Source organism: Entelurus aequoreus, linkage group LG28, assembly GCF_033978785.1.
Source record: "Entelurus aequoreus isolate RoL-2023_Sb linkage group LG28, RoL_Eaeq_v1.1, whole genome shotgun sequence".
Taxonomy (NCBI): Eukaryota; Metazoa; Chordata; class Actinopteri; order Syngnathiformes; family Syngnathidae; genus Entelurus; species Entelurus aequoreus.
In genome coordinates, this window is record NC_084758.1 from 16203478 (window position 1) to 16228341 (window position 24864).

The 24864-nt window shown below is 40.0% G+C and overlaps 2 protein-coding genes across 5 annotated transcripts in view; both read left to right on the plus strand.

Moving 5' to 3' along the window:
* The window catches only part of LOC133645174 (oocyte zinc finger protein XlCOF20-like), a 31054-nt gene extending 18105 nt beyond the window's left edge, over positions 1-12949 (plus strand). The window contains exons 3-4 of one of the 4 annotated variants that reach the window (XR_009824922.1): positions 6014-6387; positions 11520-12949. Coding sequence is in view for 2 of the 4 variants with exons in the window: in XM_062040025.1 (XP_061896009.1) it covers positions 11520-12460 (941 nt within the window). In the remaining 2 variants the exon portion in view is untranslated. The remainder of the gene's footprint in view (positions 1-6013; positions 6388-11519) is intronic. The other 3 variants (XR_009824921.1, XM_062040026.1, XM_062040025.1) reach the window with 3 other exon arrangements.
* Positions 12950-15055: 2106 nt separating this feature from the next.
* Positions 15056-21752, plus strand: LOC133645009 (gastrula zinc finger protein XlCGF8.2DB-like). Its single transcript, XM_062039792.1, has 2 exons — positions 15056-15298; positions 20822-21752. The coding sequence occupies exons 1-2, from the start codon at positions 15121-15123 to the stop codon at positions 21640-21642; spliced, it is 999 nt and encodes a 332-aa protein (XP_061895776.1). The 5' UTR covers positions 15056-15120; the 3' UTR covers positions 21643-21752.
* Positions 21753-24864: the final 3112 nt, after the last annotated feature.

Genomic DNA, 24864 nt, shown 5'->3' on the forward strand with positions numbered 1-24864 from the left:
TTTTGGTGGAAGATTTTGCAAATTTGGTAAATAAATAACCCAAAAATTTATATTTTGTTGTTTTCTTACTGTATGGAAAATGAACCGAACCGTGACCTCTAAACCGAGGTACGTACTGAACCAACATTTTTGTGTACCGTTACACCCCTAATATTAGGGCTGTGAATCTTTGGGTGTCCCACGATTCAATTGAAAATCGATTCTTAGGGTCACGATTCGATTCAAAATCGATTTATTTTTCAATTCAACATTCTCTCTAATCAAAAACGATTTATTTATTTTTTATTTTTTTTATTTTTTAATGAAAACAATACACAACAATACCATAATAATGCAATACAATTTCAAAACCAAACCCGACCCAGCAACATTCAAAATAGCAATAAACAGAGCAATTGAGGAGACACAAACATGACACGGAACAATCTAAAAGTAGTGAGACAAAAATGAATATTATCAACAACAGTATCAATATTAGTAACAATTTCAACATAGCAGTGATTAAAAATCCCCCATTGATATTATCATTACAAACATTAATAAATAAAACAAAATAAAAAAAAGAACAATAGTGTCACAGTGGCTTACACTTGCATCTCATAAGCTTGACAACACACTGTGTCCAATATTTTCACAAAGATATAATAAGTCATATTATGGTTCATTTAATTTTTAAAACAAATTTACATTATTGAAATCAGTTAATAAAACATTGTCCTTTACAATTATAAAAGCTTTTTTACAAAAATCTACTACTCGGCTTGCATGTCAGCAGACTGGGGTAGATCCTGCTGAAATCTATGTATTGAATGAATAGAGAATCCTTTTGAATCTGGAAAATATCGTTTTTGAATCGAGAATCGCGTTGAATCGAAAAAAAATCGATTTTGAATCGAATCGTGACCCCAAGAATCGATATTGAATCGAATCGTGGGACACCCAAAGATTCGCAGCCCTACCAAGTACCGGTATTTTTTAGGTACTGGTTCCTAATTGGGACCGTGAAGATTCTGGACTAATGATAATGCTATCTGTATCTGTATTTTTAGCTCCACGTCACATTCAGTTCAGCTTCCACTGCTACACATTCAATTCAGCTTGGAATAATGAATAATAAGGGAGCAACACCACACAAACGTCCTTAAAGGCCTACTGAAACCCACTACTACCAACCACGCAGTCTGATAGTTTATATATCAATGATGAAATCTTAACATTGCAACACATGCCAATACGGCCGGGTTAACTTATAAAGTGCAATTTTAAAATTCCCGCCACACTTCCGGTTGAAAAACTCCTTTGGATATGATTTATGCGCGTGACGTCACAAAAGCAACGGAAGTGGTTGGACCCCATCGGACCCGATAGAAAAGCCTCTTGTTTTCTTTGACAAAATTCCACAGTATTCTGAATCTTTTGCAATTTGTTTAATGAACAATGGAGACTGCAAAGAAGAACGTTGTAGGTGGGATCGATCGGTGTCTTAGCGGTTAAGTACAATACTGTAATATCTGTGATATTTGCATTAGTGTACTGTGTCTTTAAGGGTTTGGGGAACGCGCATGCGCGAGTGAGTTGGCGGAGAACTTGAGTGTGTGTGGTCGTGACTTTTGGCTAACAGCAGCTCGTGTATGTGTGTGCGTTACTTTTTGAACTACAACCAGTTACCGCTTGTTAATAAAGCGATTGAGCAATTTGTTTAATGGACACTGGAGACTGCAAATAAGAAAGTTGGAGCCGGTGGAGCAGCGGACTACAGCAACACCAACACCAGGAGGTTGTGTTGTGTTTTGAGCAGGATAGCAGACGCACTACGGTGAGTCTAGCTTTGGCTTCCAAACATTTGATCGATTGCCCGTACGTGCGTGTTGATATGTGCATGTGACGTACGTAACTTTGGGGAAATATATGTTTCTTGCCGACTCTGATGGCAGCCGAGGTGTCGTCAAAAGCGTACAGCGCCCGCCGCCGCATCTAAGTTAGCTACGCAGCTAGGTTAGCTTCTGTTTTTTTAGCTTCGCCAAGCTGAATATTATTAATCGTGTATTTACATGTTCATGGTTTAATAGTATTATTGATCTTCTGTCTATCCATCCAGTCAGGGTTTTTTTTAATTTAGTTTCTATCTGCGTTTGAGACTGGCGCTATCGCGTTGGCTACGTAGGTAGGTTAGCTTCTGTTTTTTTAGCTTCGCCAAGCGGAATATTAATCGTGTATTTACATGTTCATGGTTTAATAGTATTATTGATCTTCTGTCTATCCATCCAGTCAGGGTTTTTTTAAAATTTAGTTTCTATCTGCATTTGAGACTGGCGCTATTGCGTTGGCTACATTGCTAGGTTAGCTTCTGTTTTTTTAGCTTCGCCAAGCGGAATATTATTAATCGTGTATTTACATGTTCATGGTTTAATAGTATTATTGGTCTTCTGTCTATCCATCCAGTCAGGTTTTTTTTTAATTTAGTTTCTATCTGCATTTGAGACTGCTGCTATCAAGTTGGCTACATAGCTAGGTTAGCTTCTATTTTTTAGCTTCGCAAAGCTGAATTATTAATCGTGTATTTACATGTTCAGTCACTGTGAATGTCCATTTCGCGTTCTCGACTCTCATTTTCAAGAGGATATAGTATCTAAAATGGTTTAAAATACAAATCTGTGATACACAATAGAAAAAGGAGAGAGTGTGGAATCTAATGAGCCAGCTTGTACCTAAGTTACGGTCAGAGCGAAAAAAGATACGTCCATCACTGCCTTTCAAGTCCTTCACTGTAACGTTCCTCATCTACGAATCTTTCATCCTCGCTCAAATTAATGGTGTAATCGTCACTTTCTCGGTCAGAATCTCTCTCACTCCATTGTAAACAACGGGAATTGTGAGCAGCACTACCGCTTGTGACGTCACGCTACTTCCGGTACAGGCAAGGCTTTTTTTTTATCAGCGAGCAAAAGTTGCGAACTTTATCGTCGATTTTCTCTACTAAATCCTTTCAGCAAAAATATGGCAATATCGCGAAATGATCAAGTATGACACATAGAAGGGATCTGCTATTCCCGTTTAAATAAAAACATTTCATTTCAGTAGGCCTTTAACAAACCATATTTACTCCTCAAAAGTTTCTCACAATCATACACGCTGTCAGTTTGAAGTAAACACACTTTACTTATGATGAGTCACGGCTGCGTTTTATCAACAGTCCTAGTGATCCCATAATCTACAGGCCAAAATTAATTTGATTAAACAAAACCAAAACCAGTGAAGTTGGCACGTTGTTATAAAAACAAAATACAATGATTTGCAAATCCTTTTCAACGTTTATTCAATTGAATAGACTGAAAAGACAAGATATTTAACGTTCAAACTGGAAAACTTTATTTTTTGCAAATATTAGCTCATTTGGAATTTGATGCCTGCAACATGTTTAAAAAAAGCTGGCACAAGTGGCAAAAAAGACTTAGGGAGTTGAGGAATGCTCATCTAACACTTATTTGGAACATCCCACAGGTGAACAGGCTAATTGGGAACAGGTGGGTGCCATGATTGGGTATAAAAGCAGCTTCCATGAAATGCTCAGTCATTCACAAACAAGGATGGGGCGAGGGTCACCACTTTGTCAACAAATGCGTGAGCAAATTGTTGAACAGTTTAAGAACAACATTTCTCAACCAGCTATTGCAAGGAATTTAGGGATTTCACCATCTACGATCTGTAATATCATCAAAAGGTTCAGAGAATCTGGAGAAATCACTGCACGGCTGAAAATCAACATTTAATGCCCGTGACCTTCGATCCCTCAGGCGGTACTGCATCAAAAACTGAGATCAGTGTGTAAAGGATATCACCACATGGGCTCAGGAACACTTCAGAAAACCACTTTCAGTAACTACAGTTTGTCGCTACATCTGTAAGTGCAAGTTAAAACTCTCCTATGCAAAGCGAAAGCCATTTATCAACAACACCCCTGCTTACTTCAGCAAGACAATGCAAAGCCACGTGTTAAAACAGCGTGGCTTCATAGTAAAAGAGTGTAGGTACTAGACTGGCCTGCCTGTAGTCCAGACCTGTCTCCCATTTGAAAATGTGTGGCACAATATGAAGCCTAAAATACCACAACGGAGACCCCCGGACTGTTGAACAACTTAAGCTGTACATCAAGCAAGAATGGGAAAGAATTCCACCTGAAAAGCTTCAAAAATTGGTCTCTTCAGTCCCCAAACATTTACAGAGTGTTGTTAAAAGGAAAGGCCATGTAACACAGAGGTAAACATGCCCCTGTGCCAACTTGTTTGCAATGTGTTGCTGCCATTAAATTCTAAGTTAAAGGCCTACTATCCCCGTTTTTATTTAAACGGGGATAGCAGATCCATTCTATGTGTCATACTTGTCATTTCGCGATATTGCCATATTTTGCTGAAAGGATTTAGTAGAGAACATCGACGATAAAGTTCGCAACTTTTGGTCGCTGATAAAAAAAAGCCTTGCCCCTACCGGAAGTAGCGTGACGTCGCAGGTTGAAAGGCTCCTCACATTTCCCCATTGTTTACACCAGCAGCGAGAGAGATTCGGACCGAGAAAGCGACGATTACCCCATTAATTTGAGCGAGGATGAAAGATTTGTGGATGAGGAAAGTGAGAGTGAAGGACTATAGTGCAGTGCAGGACGTATCTTTTTTCGCTCTGACCATAACTTAGGTACAAGGGTTCATTGGATTCCACACTTTCTCCTTTTTCTATTGTGGATCACGAATTTGTATTTTAAACCACCTCGGATACTATATCCTCTTGAAAATGAGAGTCGAGAACGCGAAATGGACATTCAGTGACATTTATCTCCACGACAATGCATCGGCGAAACACTTTAGCTACGGAGCTAACGTGATAGCATCGGGCTCAAATGCAGATATAAACAAAATAAATAAACTCCTGACTGGAAGGATAGACGGAAAATCAACAATACTATTAAAGCCTGGACATGTAAATACACGGTTAATGCTTTCCAGCTTGGCGAAGATTAACAATGCTGTTGCTAACGACGCCATTGAAGCTAACTTAGCAACGGGACCTCACAGAGCTATGATAAAAACATTAGCGCTCCACCTACGCCAGTCAACCCTCATCTGCTCATCAACACCCGTGCTCACCTGCGTTCCAGCGATCGACGGAAGGACAAAGGACTTCACCCGATCATCCGTGCGGTCGGCGGCTAGCGTCGGCTAGCGCTTCTGCTATCCAAGTCAAAGTCCTCCTGGTTCTGTTGCTGCAGCCAGCTGCTAATACACCGATCCCACCTACAGCTTTCTTCTTTGCAGTCTTCATTGTTCATTAAACAAATTGCAAAAGATTCACCAACACAGATGTCCAGAATACTGTGGAATTTTGAGATGAAAACAGAGCTTTTTTGTATTGGATTCAAAGGTGTACCAATACTTCCGTTTAACTCAATCAATCAATGATTATTTATATAGCCCTAAATCACAAGTGTCTCAAAGGGCTGTCTAGGGACGTCACTCGCATACGTCATCATACAAAGACGTTTTCAACCGGAAGTTTAGCGGGAAATTTAAAATTGCACTTTATAAGTTAACCCGGCCGTATTGGCATGTGTTGCAATGTTAAGATTTCATCATTGATATATAAACTATCAGACTGCGTGGTCGGTAGTAGTGGCTTTCAGTAGGCCTTTAATGATTATTTGTTAAAAAAAAAATTCTCAGTTCGAACATTAAATATCTTGTCTTTACAGTCTATTCAATTGAATATAAATTGAAAAGTTTTAGCAAATCATTGTATTATGTTTTTATGTACAAAATACACAATATACCAACTTCACTGGTTTTGTATTATTTTATTGATTATTTCAAAATATAACTCTATACCCGATGTTGTCCACAAATTAGTCATTGTCTAATAGATGTGCATTGGATCTTCATGGTTTATCAGTAAATTATTCATTTAATATGTGTAATTTTTATTATAAATTATTTTAATTTTAAAATAATTCCTATTTCTCCTGTAGATGTTGAGCAGCTGATTGGTCGCCAAGAAGAACCTTCCCGTCAGCCGCAGAAGGGGAGCTCCACTTTGAAGCAGGAGGATCCACAGCCCCCTCACATTAAAGAGGAAGAGTATGGATTCTGGACCATGCAGGAGGAGGCTGATCCCATCGAGTTTCCACTGGCTGTTGTCTCTGTGAATGCTGAAGACCATGAAGACAATCCACCTACGTCCTCACAACTTCATCCCAGTCCAAGTGAGAAGAACAGAGCCGTGGAACCTTCAAGGAGAAGCTCACCACAACGAATAAAAGAAGCAGATGGAGGAGGTGGATCAAAAGCAGACAGGCTCTTAGCTCCACTATCAGTGACAACACAACGTCACACGTTAATTCATGTAAATATGGAATCACACATGCAGATACACGCAGAAGAAAACCTTCCAGTTGTTCAGTTTGTCGTCAAAGATTTTCCAACAAAAGTAACATACACACACACATGAGATCAGACACAGGACAAAAACCCTTTAGTTGTTCAGTTTGCACAAAAGGTTTTGTTAGAAAATGGCAGTTGCCGCAACACCTGAGCACACACAAGACACAAACTGTTCAGTTGGCAGTGGAAGGTTCTACTACAAAAGTAATATACAATCACACATGAAAACACACACAGGAGAAAGACTTGTTCGGTTTGCGCTAAAGTTTCAAAAGGTAATTTGTAGGGATGTCCGATAATATCGGACTGCAGATATTAGCGGCCGATAAATGCTTTAAAATGTAATATCAGAAATTATCGGTATCGGTTTCAAAAAGTAAAATTTACGACTTTTTAAAACGCCGCTTTGTACACGGACATAGGGAGAAGTACAGAGCGTCAATAAACCTTAAAGGCACTGCCTTTGTCACATAATACCTACGGCTTTTCACACACACAAGTGAATGCAAGGCATACTTGATCAACAGCCATACAGGTCACACTGAGGGTGGCCGTATAAACAACTTTAACACTATTACAAATATGCGCCACACTGTGAACCCACACCAAACAAGAATGACGAACACATTTCGGGAGAACATCCGCACCGTAACACAACATAAACACAACAGAACAAATACCCAGAACCCCTTGCAGCACTAACTATTCTGGGACACTACAATATACACCCCCCCCCCCCCCCCCCCACCTCAACCTCCTCATGCTCTCTCAGGGAGATCATGTCCCAAATTCCAAGCTGCTGTTTTGAGGCATGTTAAAAAAAATAATGCACTTTGTGACTTCAATCATTAAAGGCCTACTGAAACCCACTACTACCGACCACGCAGTCTGATAGTTTATATATCAATGATGAAATCTTAACATTATAACACATGCCAATACGGCCGGGTTAACTTATAAAGTGACATTTTAAATTTGCCGCTAAACTTCCGGTTCGAAACGCCTCTGAGGATGACGTATGCGTGTGACGTAGCCCGGCGAACACGGGTATGCCTTCCACATTGAAGCCGATACGAAAAAGCTCTGTTTTCATTTCATAATTCCACAGTATTCTGGACATCTGTGTTCGTGAATCTGTTTCAATCATGTTCATTGCATTATGGAGAAGGAAGCCAAGCAAGCAAAGAAGAAAGTTGTCGGTGCGAAATGGACGTATTTTTCGAACGTAGTCAGCCACAACAGTACACAGCCGGCGCTTCTTTGTTTACATTCCCGAAAGATGCAGTCAAGATGGAAGAACTCGGATAACAGAGACTCTAACCAGGAGGACTTTTGATTTGGATACACAGACGCCTGTAGGGAACTGGGACAACACAGACTCTTACCAGGATTACTTTGATTTGGATGACAAAGACGCAGACGTGCTACTGTGAGTATGCAGCTTTGGCTTTTTTTTGCGTATGTACGTAACTTTTTTAAAATATATAAGCTTTATGAACCTTGGGTTAGGTGAACGGTCTTTTGGGCTGAGTGATTGTGTGTGTTGATCATGTGTTTGAATTGTATTGGCGTGTTCTATGGAGCTAGGAGCTAGCAGAGGAGCTAGGAGCTAGCATAACACGTACCGTACCGTACGTGCGCGTCACGTACGTAACTTTTTAAAAATATATAAGCTTTATGAACCTTGGGTTAGGTGAACGGTCTTTTGGGCTGAGTGATTGTGTGTGTTGATCAGGTGTTTGAATTGTATTGGCGTGTTCTATGGAGCTAGGAGCTAGCAGAGGAGCTAGGAGCTAGCATAACAAACACGCAGGTGTTATTATGCAGGATTAATTTGTGGCATATTAAATATAAGCCTGGTTGTGTTGTGGCTAATAGAGTATATATATGTCTTGTGTTTATTTACTGTTGTAGTCATTCCCAGCTGAATATCAGGTACCGTGAGTATGCAGCCTTGGCTGCTAAACATTCGATAACTTGACCGTATGTGCGCGTCACGTACGTAACTTTTTAAAAATATATAAGCTTTATGAACCTTGGGTTAGGTAAACGGTCTTTTGGGCTGAGTGATTGTGTGTGTTGATCAGGTGTTTGTATTGTATTGGCGTGTTCTATGGAGCTAGGAGCTAGCAGAGGAGCTAGGAGCTAGCATAACAAACACGCAGGTGTTTTTATGCAGGATTAATGTGTGGCATATTAAATATAAGCCTGGTTGTGTTGTGGCTAATAGAGTATATATATGTCTTGTGTTTATTTACTGTTGTAGTCATTCCCAGCTGAATATCAGGTCACCCCCGGCTCTCACAGCATCTTCCCTATCTGAATAGCTTCAACTCCCCACTAGTCCTTCACTTGCACTTTACTCATCCACAAATCTTTCATCCTCGCTCAAATTAATGGGGAAATTGTCGCTTTCTCGGTCCGAATCTCTCTCACTTCATGCGGCCATCATTGTAAACAATAGGGAACTTTGCGTATATGTTCAACTGACTACGTCACGCTACTTCCGGTAGGTGCAAGCCTTTTTTTTATCAGATACCAAAAGTTGCAATCTTTATCGTCGTTGTTCTATACTAAATCCTTTCAGCAAAAATATGGCAATATCGCGAAATGATCAAGTATGACACATAGAATAGATCTGCTATCCCCGTTTAAATAAAAAAAATTCATTTCAGTAGGCCTTTAATATGGCAGTGCCATGTTGGCATTTTTTTCCATAACTTGAGTTGATTTATTTTGGAAAACCTTGTTACATTGTTTAATGCATCCAGCCGGGCATCACAGCAAAATTAGGTATAATAATGTGTTAATTCCCTGACTGTATATATTGGTATCGGTTGATATCGGAATCGGTAATTAAGAGATGGACAATATCGGAATATCGGATACCGGCAAAAAAGCCATTATCGGACATCTCTAGTAATTTGACTGAACATATGTGCACAATTAAAGGCCTACTGAAAGCCACTACTACCGACCACGCAGTCTGATAGTTTATATATCAATGATGAAATCTTAACATTGCAACACATACCAATACGGCCGGGTTAACTTATAAAGTGCAATTTTAAATTTCCCACTAAACTCCCGGTTGAAAACGTCTTTGTATGATGACGTATGCGCGTGACGCATAGATAAACGGAAGTATTGGTACACCATTGAATCCAATACAAAAAAGCTCTGTTTTCATCTCAAAATTCCACAGTATTCTGGACATCTGTGTTGGTGAATCTTTTGCAATTTGTTTAATGAACAATGAAGACTGCAAAGAAGAAAGTTGTAGGTGGGATCGGTGTATTAGCGGCTGGCTGTAGCAACACAATCAGGAGGACTTACTTGGATAGCAGACGCGCTAGCCGACGCTAGCCGCCGACCGCACGGATGATCGGGTGAAGTCCTTCGTCCTTCCGTCGATCGCTGGAACGCAGGTGAGCACGGGTGTTGATGAGCAGATGAGGGCTGGCTGGCGTAGATGGAGCGCTAATGTTTTTATCATAGCTCTGTGAGGTCCAGTTGCTAAGTTAGCTTCAATGGCGTCGTTAGCAACAGCATTGTTAATCTCCGCCAAGCTGGAAAGCATTAACCGCGTATTTACATGTCCAGGCTTTAATAGTATTGTTGATTTTCTGTCTATCCTTCCAGTCAGGGGTTTATTTATTTTGTTTATATCTGCATTTGAGCCCGATGCTATCACGTTAGCTCCGTAGCTAAAGTGTTTCGCCGATGTATTGTCGTGGAGATAAAAGTCACTGTGAATGTCCATTTCGAGTTCTCGACTCTCATTTTCAAGAGGATATAATATCCGAGGTGGTTTAAAATACAAATCCGTGATCCACAATAGAAAAAGGAGAAAGTATGGAATCCAATGAACCCTTGTACCTAAGTTACGGTCAGAGCAAAAAAAGACACGCCCTGCACTGCACTCTAGTCCTTCACTCTCACTTTCCTCATCCACGAATCTTTCATTCTCGCTCAAATTAATGGGGTAATCGTCGCTTTCTCGGTCCGAATCTCTCTCGCTGCTGGTGTAAACAATAGGGAAATGTGAGCAGCACTCCAGCTTGTGACGTCACGCTACTTCCGGTAGGGGCAAGGCTTTTTTTTATCAGCGACCAAAAGTTGCGAACTTAATCGTCGATGTTCTCTACTAAATCCTTTCAGCAAAAATATGGCAATATCGTGAAATGATCAAGTATGACACAGAATGGATCTGCTATCCCCGTTTAAATAAAACAAATTCATTTCAGTAGGCCTTTAAATATCTTAGTTGCTCAGACAGTAATGTATTTATATAATTATGGATTGGGGTATGTCGTTTCTTAATAGGAAAAGACAATGTCTCTTGTTTTCATGTTAGCAGTAAACGGTCAGTCCGTGAGTGTATCAAAGTGCAGTTGTCAATCACAGTTTTTCCATCATTTTATTTTAGAACGGTAATGCTAACTGTCAAAAGTTTTACCGCGGTTATCTGTATTACTGTTTATCGTCACATTCTTAGAGGCAGACATCTTGGCTCTTAATTTAACGCTGCCTCCTTCTGGCCACAAGTTAATTTACATATGATATTACTTGTCAATCTGATCATGACGTCCCCTTTTCCCCCAAAAGAGAATCAGCCACAAAACCGACGACGACAAAACAGGTAGGCATGTCGTTTAGCATGGCTGCTACAGAGTGCTGTCATGTCAGTTTATATCCATGACGATTCTCAACCTGTGTTGCAGGTACCACTAGTGGTACGCGGGCTCCATCTTATGGTATGCCAAATAATCCCTTGATTAAAGTACAGTGTTTTATTTTCCTGTTTGTCGCGTTACAGTGGCGAACATATTAGATATACTTGTTGAATAAAACCTCTGCCATGGTTTTAATGAATACTTAGGCCTAGTTTGCTACTGTAATTTAACGTTGGTCAATATGGTGGTCTTTGGAGAGCCAACTGTTTTCTGAGGTGATACTTGGTGAAAAATGGAACCGGTCCCTGTGATTCAAATAAACAAGACAACATGGATGGATGAAATGTCGTTTTGTAGTTTTAACTACTGAAGCATCAACAGTCGAAAGACTGAGCTAAAGTGCGTTTGTGTCCTGCAGACACGAAGCAGCAAGAAGACCGTCCCCCTGCGCCACAGGAGGAAAGCTCCACTTTGAAGCAGGAGTATCCACAGACCCCCAACATTAAAGAGGAAGAGGAGGAACGCTGGATCAGTCAGTCAGGAGAAGAGTGTCTTCTCGGGCCGCAGGAGGCTGAGCTCACCAAGTTGCCTCTGACTGGTGTCTCTGTGAAGACTGACTCCTCTAATAGTGACAACATGTCTCAATCTGAGGATGAAGACGAGAATGACACCAAAGAACCTTTGAGCAGCGATACAGACTGTGAAAGTGATATGAGGACTCACACTGACAACAAACACCCAGAATGTTCTGAAAAGAAGACAAAGAAAACAGGTTTTACCTGCTCGTTTTGTGCTAAAATGTTTTGTAAAAAATCGAATTATGCTCGACACATAAGAACACACACACAAGAAAAACCTTTCAAGTGCTCAGTTTGCTGCAGTAGCTTTTCTCAGAAAGTCACTTTGACTATACACATGAGAACGCACACAGGAGAGAAACCTTTTTGTTGTTCAGCTTGTGGCGATACATTTTCTCGGAAGGACTGCCTAAAATTACACATGAGGACGCACACAGGAGAAAAACCTTTCAGTTGCTTAGTGTGCTCCAAAAATTTTTCTTTCAAGGACTCGTTAACTTGTCACATGAGAACGCACACGGGAGAAAAACCTTTCAGTTGCTCAGTTTGCTGCGATACATTTACTTGCAAGAGCACGTTGACTAAACATATGAGAACACACACAGGAGAGAAACCTTATAGTTGCTCAGTTTGTGGCGATACTTTTTCTCGAGGGGACAGACTGAAATTGCACATGAGAAAACACACAGGGGAGAAACCTTATATTTGTTCTGTATGCGATAAAGCTTACTCTAAAAAGCAAAGTCTGACAGGACACATGCTGGCACACAACAGAGAATAAATGTTTTCCTGTCCAGTTTGTGCTGTAAGATTGTCAAGTAGAATTGTAATGTCTCACGTGGAAAGTTGTAGTTTATTTCTGACATGTAAACAACACTTATATAGTGATGATCTGTTGTGTGTATGATACCAGATTCCCTCATGAGTTCCAAGTTAGAGTGCCACTAAGAACAGCAGTTACATTTTTTATAATCAACTCTGAAGCAGGTAAGAAATGTTGACTAACAAGCTCAGACAGTCTGATTGTTTGAGGACAACATGGATGGAGTTTTCTCTCACAAAAGTGTGTTTGGTATATTATCTGTCTTTATGATGGCACCGACATTTCATTCTTTATTTGAAGAGCATTTTTAATGTTATTTTTTGTCATCTGCAAGACTTATTTCTGCCTGCCACTGATGTTAGTCGATACAATAAATATTCAGCAACATGTGATTTATTTCACTACTTTTATTGCAGGTGGATTATTTAAAAATAACACAAAAAGTACAGTGTACCTTTATTTCAGTGGCATTGATTTAGTTATATACTGTCCAAATCGACAACATTGTACTTGTGTTGAAATACTATCTCCATTGTTTCATAGTCTGTGCAATGTTATTGTTCACTGAATAGTCCGGAAAGATCTTTAATGATAAATGATAGATGGGTTATACTTGTATAGCGCTTTTCTACCTTCACGGTATTTCCACATTCACCCATTCACACACACATTCACACACTGATGGCGGGAGCTGCCATGCAAGGCGCTAACCAGCACCCATCAGGAGCAAGGGTGAAGTGTCTTGCCCAAGGACACAACGGACGTGACTAGGATGGTAGAAGGTGGGGATTGAACCCCAGTAACCTGCAACCCTCCGATTGCTGGCACGGCCACTCTACCAACTTCGCCACGCCGTCCCCTTTAGTGAACGATGCCGCTCGACCTTCACAATGGTTGCCGCGGTGCACTTCCGGGAGTAAAAAAAATTAGATTTTTCCGGGGAAAATACGCAATAATACGCTTAGGAATGCGATACGGCGGTTGACAATGGCACACGTCGGCATTATGAATATAGTTGTTCAAATTATCGGAGACAATTAGGGTTTCAATAACTTCAATATGGATACCTGCAATGCATTGTGGGAAATGTAGAAAAATGGAAACCCCTCTATACTGTAATATCCCAGGAATGTAGGCTCATACAACTTCTTTAGTTTTTCTTGTCTTTATTGTACCTTGTATCTTTCAGCACATACACAATGTTGACATCTATAGTTATATTTTGATAAACGATCATAAATAAATCTTTCAGCACGTACACAATGTTGACATCTAAAGTTATATTGTGATCAAAACAATCTTAAATGAATCTTTCAGCACATACACAATGTTGTAGGGGTGTGGGAAAAAATCGATTCAAATTCGAATCGCGATTCTCACGTTGTGCGATTCAGAATCGATTCTCATTTTTAAAAAATATTTTTTTTATTTTTTATTATTTAATTTAATTTTTTTTAAAATTTTTTAATCAATCCAACAAAACAATACACAGCAATACCATAACAATGCAATCCAATTCCAAAACCAAACCCGACCCAGCAACACTCAGAACGGCAATAAACAGAGCAATTGAGAAGAGACACAAACACGACACAGAACAAACCAAAAGTAGTGGAACAAAAATGAATATTATCAACAACTGTATCAATATTAGTTACAATTTCAAAATAGCAGTGATTAAAAATCCCTCATTGACATTATAATTACACATTTATAAAACAAAATAAAAAAGAACAATAGTGGCACAGTGGCTTACACTTGCATCGCATCTTATAAGCTTGACAACACACTGTGTCCAATATTTTACAAAGATAAAATAATTCATATTTTTGGTTCATTTAATAGTTAAAACAAATTTACATTATTGCAATCAGTTGATAAAACATTGTCCTTTACAATTATAAAAGCTTTTTACAAAAATCTACTACTCTGCTTGCATGTCAGCAGACTGGGGTAGATCCTGCTGAAATCCTGTGTATTGAATGAATAGAGAATCCTTTTGAATCGGGGAAAAAATTGTTTTGGAATCGAGAATCGTGATGAATTGAAAAAAAAAAAATCGATTTTGAATCGAATCGTGACCCCAAGAATCGATATTGAATCGAATCGTAGGACAGCCAAAGATTCACAGCCCTACTATTTACCATTTACATGTAAACAAACTGTTTCGTCACAGTCCACACTATGGTGAGTTCAAGAACCACCGAAATTAGTAGGACAAAACGATGTTCACCACATACTCTCATCAGTGAAGCATACACACAAACATATTAAAAAGTGCGCTTTCTAACAGGTTTGTGTTGGGTTTGTCCTCAAACAAAAAACATACTAAAACAAAAAACATATTCTGCCACCATCTTTTTCCATTTTTTATCCTTTTTTAAAAATGCTGCAGGGAGCCGCGGGTTCTTGACCCCCGTACTATACTATCTGAACCACACTCCGGAACAGAAGGTGGCGCTAATGCACCATTAAGCCGGATGCCAAACGCCGTAAGACACAATAAAAAGGCGGTTGTCCTTTCTGCGCATGCGTATTGCAATTCGAATCGGATGACACGAACGTTAGCATTTAGCAGCGCTAAAGTTTGTCAGTGTGCTCGCTACAAGACATCAAACATGTTGAAAGAGTTGGTGAAAGAGCGACTAATGGCGGCAGCTGATGAAATATTCGCGCTGTTTGAAAGCACGATAACCGCGTACGAGGAGGAACTTTCTCGAACGAGAGAGGAGAAGGAGCGACATCGACAACAACTGGAAGATGTTCGCAAAACTCAAATTGTGCTACACGTTGAAGGTATTTTTTTTTTTACACTTTCATCATCCTCATTGTAGGAAAGTGACTTACTCTTTATTATGCTCCACTCGAACTTTATTGAAGCCCAGCACACAGATACATTGCTCTAAACCAGTGTTTTTCAACCACTGTGCCGCGGCACACTAGAGGTACAGTCTGGTGTGCGGTGGGAGATTGTCTAATTCAGGGGTCGGGAACCTTTTTGGCTGAGAGAGCCATGAAAGCCAAATATTTTAAAATGTATTTCCGTGAGAGCCATATAATATTTTTTTTAACACTGAATACAACTAAATGCGTGCATTTTTAAGTAAGACTAACATTTTTAGAGTGTAATAAGTCTCCTTTTCTTTTTAATAACATTGTTATTCTGAAGCTAACCAATAATAAATAAAAATACTTCTTACCATTTATGCGACTTCTTGAACATGTGCGGTTTTATATTTTGAACATTATTTTTAACACTGTGATTACCAGCGGAATTATTCATTGCTTATCGTGTTAAGCAATGTCAGCTACTTCCCTCAGGCCGTAAGACTCTTGAAAGCATTATAATAATCCCCTCAATTCCCCCCAAAAATGATTTAACTGGCTGGAATATAAAGACAATATAACATACATCCATAAATGTGGATGCATATGCCAAAGTGCAATATATTTATCTGTACAGTAATCTATTTATATATGCACCTTATTGCTCTTTTATCCTGCACTACCATGAGCTAATGCAATGAAATTTTGTTCTTATCTGTACTGTAAAGTTCAAATTTGAATGACAATAAAAAGAAGTCTAAGTCTATGATTTATCTGAGAGCCAGATGCAGTCATCAAAAGAGCCACATCTGGCTCGAGAGCCATAGGTTCCCTACTCCTGGTCTAATTTCACCTATTTGGGTTAAAAATATTTTTTGCAAATTAGTAATTATAGTCTGCGAATTATGTGTTGTTGTTGAGTGTCGGTGTTGTCTAGAGCTCGGCAGAGTAACCGTGTACCGTATTTTCCGCACTATAATCCGCACCGGGTTATAAGCCGCACCTTCAATGAATGGCATATTTCAAAACTGTGTTCACCTATAAGCCGCACCGGGTTATAAGCCGCACCTACGCTGCGCTAAAGGGAATGTCAAAAAAACAGTCAGATAGGTCAGTCAAACTTTAATAATATATTACAAACCAGCGTTCTAACAACTCTGTTTACTCCCAAAATGTAATGTGCAATCACAAAAATAGTAACACTCAAAATAGTGCAGAGCAATAGCAACATCAATAACTCAACGTTGCCCGAACGTTAATGTCACACAACACACAAAATAAACATTTAAAGCTCACTTTCTGAAGTTATTCCTCATCCATAAATCCCTCGAATTCTTCTTCTTCTGTGTCTGAATTAAAAAGTTGGGCGAATACGGCATCCAAAATGGCTGGCTCCGTCTCGTCGAAGTCATCAGAGTCAGTGTCGCTGTTGTTGTCCAGCAGTTCCGTGAATCCTGCCTTCCGGAAAGCTCGGACCACAGTTGAGACCGATATATCTGGAATCGAAAATTTGTGGTTTTTAGGTGCGGCTTATAGTGCGGAAATACAGTAATACTCTTCCATATCAGTAGGTGGCAGCTGGTGCTAATTGCTTTGTAGATGTCGGAAACAGCAGGAGGCAGTGTGCAGGTAAAATTGTGTCTAATGCTTAAACCAAAAAATAAACAAAAGTTGAGTGCCCCTAAGAAAAGGCATTGAAGCTTATGGAAGGCTATGCAGAACAAAACTAAAACTGAACTGGCTACAAAGTAAATAAAAACAGAATGCTGGACGACAGCAAAGACTTACTGTGGAGCCAAGACGGCGTCCACAATGTACATCCGAACATGACATGACAATCAACAATGTCCCCACAAACTTAAATATTCTTGATTGCTAAAACAAAGTAGATGCGGGAAACATTGCTCAAAGGAAGACATGAAACTGCTACAGGAAAATACAGAAAAAAGAGAAAAAGCCACCAAAATAGAAGCGCAAGACAAGAACTAAAACACTACACACAGGAAAACAGCAAAAAACTCAAAATAAGTCAGGGCGTGATGTGACAGGTGGTGACAGTACACCTACTTTGAGACAAGAGCTATAGTGATGCATGCTTGGCTATGCTTTAAAGCAGGCCTGGGCAATTATTTTACTCGGGGGGGCAGATTTAGATAAAAAAGTGTGTCTGGGGGCCGGAATATCTATTTTTAGGAACGCTAATACAAAACCTCACAATAATGATTGAAATCTAAAGACGTTATGACAGACCGCCTTAAAAAACGGAATGGAATTTTAAATTTTTTTACTGAATGAGACACCCAGAATGTACATGAAAATAAAGAATGTGGGATTTACAATATTAACTATGAATGATAAAACACTGAATATTGACAACATATTTTACAATCAACCGAAATGCAACCAAAATGCAACAAACATAGTGAAAAAAACCCCACCTACAATCTGAGATATCTCATAGTGACCATAGTAACTAATTAGATTACAATAGTAACTAATTAGATGACCATAGTAACTAGTATATGATGCAGATTTATTTTAATTTGCCCTTCCTGTCGGAGCTGAATCACAGTGGTTTAACGAGGACCGTTATCATTTTCCACCACAAGAGGGCGATCTAGTTGTCGATATCAACGTTCAGCCATGATTAGACACCAAGGAGATCTAAACATTTAACCTCTTAAGGCCCAAGCTGTTTGTTTATATACTTTTTTTAAATTTCTCTTTGCTATTTGGGCTTATTGGACCCTAATTAGAATAAAAACTAAGAATCATCTTTTGATATGATGCTTAGTCCATAAGTAACAAAAGTGTACTTCATGTTTAGTGACATGCTAATTCTTATTTTTACACTTTTTTTCCAAATTCCATTCTATGTTATACTCTTCTGACACTACCAGATGGCAGTATAAGTGTCCACATAAGCGGCCATAAGACCCCAATTCTGTAGTGTTCACATTTTTGGAAATAAGGGCTAAAAGGTGCTTTCCACGCACGTGGCCACTATGGTCTTTAGAGGTTTTAAAGCAGGGGTGTCAAACTCATTTTAGATCGGGGGCCACATGAAGAAAAAGCTACTCCCAAGTGGGCCGGACTGGTAAAATCACGGCACGATAACTTAAAAATAAAGACAACATCAGATGGTTAGAGACTGGAAGGTCGTGAGCTCAAACCCCGGCCGAGTCATACCAAAGACTATACAAATGGGACCAATTACCTCCCTGCTTGGCACTCAGCATCAAGGGTTGGAATTGGGGGTTGAATCGCTGCTGCTCACTGCTCCCCTCACCTCCCAGGGGGTGAACATGGGGATGGGTCAAATGCAGATGATAATTTCACCACACCTAGTGTGTGTGTGACTATTGTTGGGACTTTAACTTTAACTTCAGATTGTTTTCTTTGTTTAAAAATAGAACAAGCATATTCTGAAGTTGTACAAATCATAATGTTGTTTGTTTTTTTAGTTTTTTTTTTACAATTACCTGTCGCGGTTAGTAGTATATATACTTTATTTGTCGTTATTTATATTTGCTGAATATTTTATATTTTCTGGTGTTAATTTTCAATCCATCAAGATATAAAAATATATATCAAAATCAAATCACACTATGTTATTCATGTACATACTTGCCAACCTTGAGACCTCCGATACCGGGAGGTGGGGGGTGGGGGCGCAATCGGGGTGGGGTGGGGGCGTGGTTAAGGGCGTGGTTAATAGGGGAGTATATTTACAGCTAGAATTCACCAACTCAAGTATTTCATATATATATATATATATATATATATATATATATATATATATATATATATATATATATATATATATATATATATATATATATATATATATATATATATATATATGTATGTATGTATGTATGAAATACTTGACTTTCAGGGAATTCTAGCTATATATATATGTATATATATTTATTTTATTATACATATAAATAAAATAAATACTTGAATTTCAGTGTTCCGGGGGCTATCCAGTAGATGGCAGTATTGTCCTGTTTAACTTCTCCTCCGTTCATGACTCGGCCACCGTGTTGAATGGAGAAGTCTGTTTTACAAAATGTACAGGCAACATAATGACATACACCTTCCCCTTCGAACTGTCCTGGATGAACTGAAATTCATTCGTTTTGGAACTTGCAAGCGTATTTCTTCATCTTGCTCGTCGACGGCGTCGCCATGTCTGTAACTTCCTCGTTCTTCTGCTTCGTCTCCTTGTTGTGTGCGCAGTTGTGCACTCTACTCTCTAAAAGCCGTTGATGTTATGACGTCATTGGGCAGGCAAGCTGTTTATATTGTGGGAAAGCGGACGTGAGAACAGGCTGTCCCCACTCAGGTCTGCTGCGGACCGTCCACATTGAGCTGGAGGGGGCGTGGCCTCCAGCTCCGGCTGAATACCGGCAGTATGTCGGGAGAAAATTTCTGCCGGGAGGCGCTGAATACCGGGAGTTTCCCGCTAAAAACGGGAGGGTTGGCAAGTATGTTCATGTAGTTTGATCATTTTCCTGGACTGATGTACTAATCATGTGGTTTATTTTGTACATATGTAGCATCATCTACAAAGATACAAATAATTGCTATTGCGACATCCAGTGGACACATTTAGAACAGCAGTTTCTTTCATTCCAAAATTTCACGTCGCCACTGGACTAGTTCAAAATACATACATTTTTTTGTGTGGACGAGTTCTCTGGAGTGATTAATCACGCTTTTCCATCTGGCAATCTGATGGACGAGTCTGGGTTTGGAGGTTGCCAGGAGAACGCTACATTTCAGACTGCATTGTGCCGAGTGTGAAATTTGGTGGAGGAGGAATTAAGGTGTGGGGTTGTGTTTCAGGAGTTGGGCTTGGCCCGTTAGTTCCAGTGAAATGAACTTTGAATGCTCCAGGATACCAAAACATTTTGGACAATTCCATGCTCCCAACCCTGTGGGAACAGTTTCCTCTTCCAACATGACTGTGCACCAGTGCACAAAGCAAGGTCCATAAAGACATGGATGACAGAGTCTGGTGACAAAACCATCAACTCAAAAAATGACCATATTTGTTATTTTTCTAATTTGTTCAATCAGGTTATAGTACAATTATCATATTTTTCTATTAACCTTCTTGGTTTTATAACACTAAGCCCCTTAGCTTTTCTCACAGGGGAAGTTCATCTGGTGGTCAGATTTCAGTCTCTGCTCCTTCTTTCTGTATTCTCACTTGGTTTTACTTAGTCCGGATGCCTTCTGGACACATCCGTGATGATGTGTTCCAGGCATGCCCAGTCAGGAAGAATCCCCGTGGTAGACCCCAGTGGCTGGAAGGGTTATGTCTCACATCTGTATGGGCACTCCCTTGGTGTCTCCCTGGTGGAACTGGACCAAAATGGATGACTTCAATGTAATATTGCAGTTTTGACCACTGATGCATTGACAAACAGTCAAAATAAAAACAAAGACTTGTCTGGGCTAAAGAGTGTTTGTGTCCTGCAGGCGTTCAGCAGCAAGAAGAACGTCCACCTACGCCACAGGAGGGAAGCTCCACGTTGAAGCAGGAGGATCCACAGCCCCCTTACATTAAAGAGGAAGAGCAAGAACTCTGGATCAGTCAGTCAGGAGAAGAGTGTCTTTTCGGGTTGCAGGATTCTGATCTCACCAAGTTGCCTCTGACTGGTGTCTCTGTGAAGACTGAAGACCATGAAGATGAACCACAAGTTGACCACCTCTTAGCTCCTCTATCAGATAGTGACGACATGACATCACACTCTACTGAGGATAAAGACGAGGACTACATCCAAGAACCTTTGAGCAGTGATACAGACTGTGAGGGTGATACCAGGACTCACAATGACAACCAACACCCTGAATGCTCAGAAAAGAAGACGGGTAAAACAAGTTTTATCTGCTCATTTGGTGCCAAAAGCTTTGGTAATACAAGGAATTTTGCTCCACAAACAAGGACACACACGGGAGAAAAACCTTTCAATTGCTCAGTTTGTGGGAGTACATTTTCTCGGAAGGGCTATTTGACCAAACACATGAGAACGCACACAGGAGAAAAACCTTTCAGTTGCCCATTTTGCGGCGTGAAATTTTCTCGCACGTACTGCCTGAAAATACACATGAGAAGACACACAGGAGAGAGACCTTTTATTTGTTCAGTTTGTGGGAAGAAATACTGTCGGAATGACAGCCTGCAGTTACACATGAGAAAACACACAGTAGAAATACATTTTATTTGTCCAGTTTGTCGTACATTTTTCGCCGATGAGCAGAGTTTGACGGCACACATGTCGGCACACGACGGAGAATAAATTTTCCCCTGTGCAGTTTGTGCCACAAGATTGCCAAGTTGTAGAAGTGGAATGTCTTGCATGAGAAGTACAAAACCCAAAACCAGTGAAGTTGGTACGATGTGTAATTCGTAAATAAAAACAGAATACAATGATTTACAAATCATTTTCAACTTATATTCAATTGAATAGACTACAAAGACAAGTTACTTAATGTTCCAACTGAGACACTTAATTTTTTTTTGCAAATAATCATTAACTTAGAATTTAATGGCAGCAACATATTGCAAAAAAAGTTGGCACAGGGGCATTTTTACCACTGTGTTACATGGCCTTTCCTTTTAACAACACTCAGTAAACGTTTGGGAACTGAGGAGACCAATTTTTGAAGCTTTTCAGGTGGAATTCTTTCCCATTCTTGTTAAGTTGTTCAACAGTCCGGGGTCTCCGTTGTGGTATTTTAGGCTTCATATTGCACCACACATTTTCAATGGGAGACAGGTCTGGACTACAGGCAGGCCAGTCTAGTACCCGCACTCTCTTACTACGAAGCCACGCTGTTGTAACACGTGCAGAATGTGGCTTGGCATTGTCTTGCTGAAATAAGCAGGGGCGTCCATGATAACCTTGCTTGGATGGCAACATATGTTGCTCCAACACCTGTATGTACCTTTCAGCATTAATGGTGTCTTCACAGATGTGTAAGTTACCCATGCCTTGGGCACTAATACACCCCCATACCATCACACATGCTGGCTTTTTAACTTTACGCCTATAACAATCCGGATGGTTCTTTTCCTCTTTCTTATGGAGGACACAATGTCCACAGTTTCCAAAAACAATTTGAAATGTGGACTCGTCAGACCACAGAACACTTTTCCCCTTTGCATCAGTCCATCTTAGATGGGCTCGGGCCCAGCGAAGCCGGCGGCGTTTCTGGGTGTTGTTGATAAATGGCTTTCGCTTTGCATAGTATAGTTTTAACTTGTACTTACAGTTGTAGCGACCAACTGTAGTTACTGACAGTGTTTTTCTGTAGTGTTCCTGAGCCCATGTGGTGATATCCTTTACACACTGATGTCGCTTTTTGATGTTGTACCGCCTGAGGGATTGAAGGTCCGTAATATCATCGCTTACGTGCAGTGATTTCTCCAGATTCTCTGAACCCTTTGATGATATTACGGACCGTAGATGGTGAAATCCCTAAATTCCTTGCAATAGCTCGTTGAGAAATGTTGTTCTTTAACTGTTCGACAATTTGCTCACACATTTGTTCACAAAGTGGTGAACCTCGTTCCATCCTTGTTTGTGAATGACTGAGCATTTCATGGAAGCTGCTTTTATACCCAATCATGGCACCCACCTGTTCCCAATTAGCCTGTTCACCTGTGGGATGTTCCAAATAAGTGTTTGATGAGCATTCCTCAACTTTCTCAGTCTTTTTTGCCACTTGTGCCAGCTTTTTTGAAACATGTTGCAGGCATCAAATTCCAAATGAGCTAATATTTGCAAAAAATAACAAAGTTTACCCGTTCGAACATTAAAGGCCTACTGAAATGAATTTTTTTTATTTAAACGGGGATAGCAGATCTATTCTATGTGTCATACTTGATCATTTCGCGATATTGCCATATTTTTGCTGAAAGGATTTAGTATAGAACAACGACGATAAAGATTGCAACTTTTGGTATCTGATAAAAAAAAGGCTTGCACCTACCGGAAGTAGCGTGACGTAGTCAGTTGAACATATACGCAAAGTTCCCTATTGTTTACAATGATGGCCGCATGAAGTGAGAGAGATTCGGACCGAGAAAGCGACAATTTCCCCATTAATTTGAGCGAGGATGAAAGATTTGTGGATGAGTAAAGTGCAAGTGAAGGACTAGTGGGGAGTTGAAGCTATTCAGATAGGGAAGATGCTGTGAGAGCCGGGGGTGACCTGATATTCAGCTGGGAATGACTACAACAGTAAATAAACACAAGACATATATATACTCTATTAGCCACAACACAACCAGGCTTATATTTAATATGCCACAAATTAATCCTGCATAAAAACACCTGCGTGTTTGTTATGCTAGCTCCTAGCTCCTCTGCTAGCTCCTAGCTCCATAGAACACGCCAATACAATTCAAACACCTGATCAACACACACAATCACTCAGCCCAAAAGACCGTTTACCTAACCCAAGGTTCATAAAGCTTATATATTTTTAAAAAGTTACGTACGTGACGCGCACATACGGTCAAGTTATCGAATGTTTAGCAGCCAAGGCTGCATACTCACGGTACCTGATATTCAGCTGGGAATGACTACAACAGTAAATAAACACAAGACATATATATACTCTATTAGCCACAACACAACCAGGCTTATATTTAATATGCCACAAATTAATCCTGCATAATAACACCTGCGTGTTTGTTATGCTAGCTCCTAGCTCCTCTGCTAGCTCCTAGCTCCATAGAACACGCCAATACAATTCAAACACCCGATCAACACACACAATCACTCAGCCCAAAAGACCGTTCACCTAACCCAAGGTTCATAAAGCTTATATATTTTCAAAAAGTTACGTACGTGACGCGCACGTACGGTACGGTACGTGTTATGCTAGCTCCTAGCTCCTCTGCTAGCTCCTAGCTCCATAGAACACGCCAATACAATTCAAACACCTGATCAACACACACAATCACTCAGCCCAAAAGACCGTTCACCTAACCCAAGGTTCATAAAGCTTATATATTTAAAAAAAGTTACGTACATACGCAAAAAAAAGCCAAAGCTGCATACTCACAGTAGCACGTCTGCGTCTTTGTCATCCAAATCAAAGTAATCCTGGTAAGAGTCTGTGTTGTCCCAGTTCTCTACAGGCGTCTGTGTATCCAAATCAAAAGTCCTCCTGGTTAGAGTCTCTGTTATCCGAGTTCTTCCATCTTGACTGCATCTTTCGGGAATGTAAACAAAGAAGCGCCGGCTGTGTACTGTTGTGGCTGACTACGTTCGAAAAATACGTCCATTTCGCACCGACAACTTTCTTCTTTGCTTGCTCGGCTTCCTTCTCCATAATGCAATGAACATGATTGAAACAGATTCACGAACACAGATGTCCAGAATACTGTGGAATTATGAAATGAAAACAGAGCTTTTTCGTATCGGCTTCAATGTGGAAGGCATACCCGTGTTCGTCGGTCTACGTCACACGCATACGTCATCCTCAGAGGCGTTTCGAACCGGAAGTTT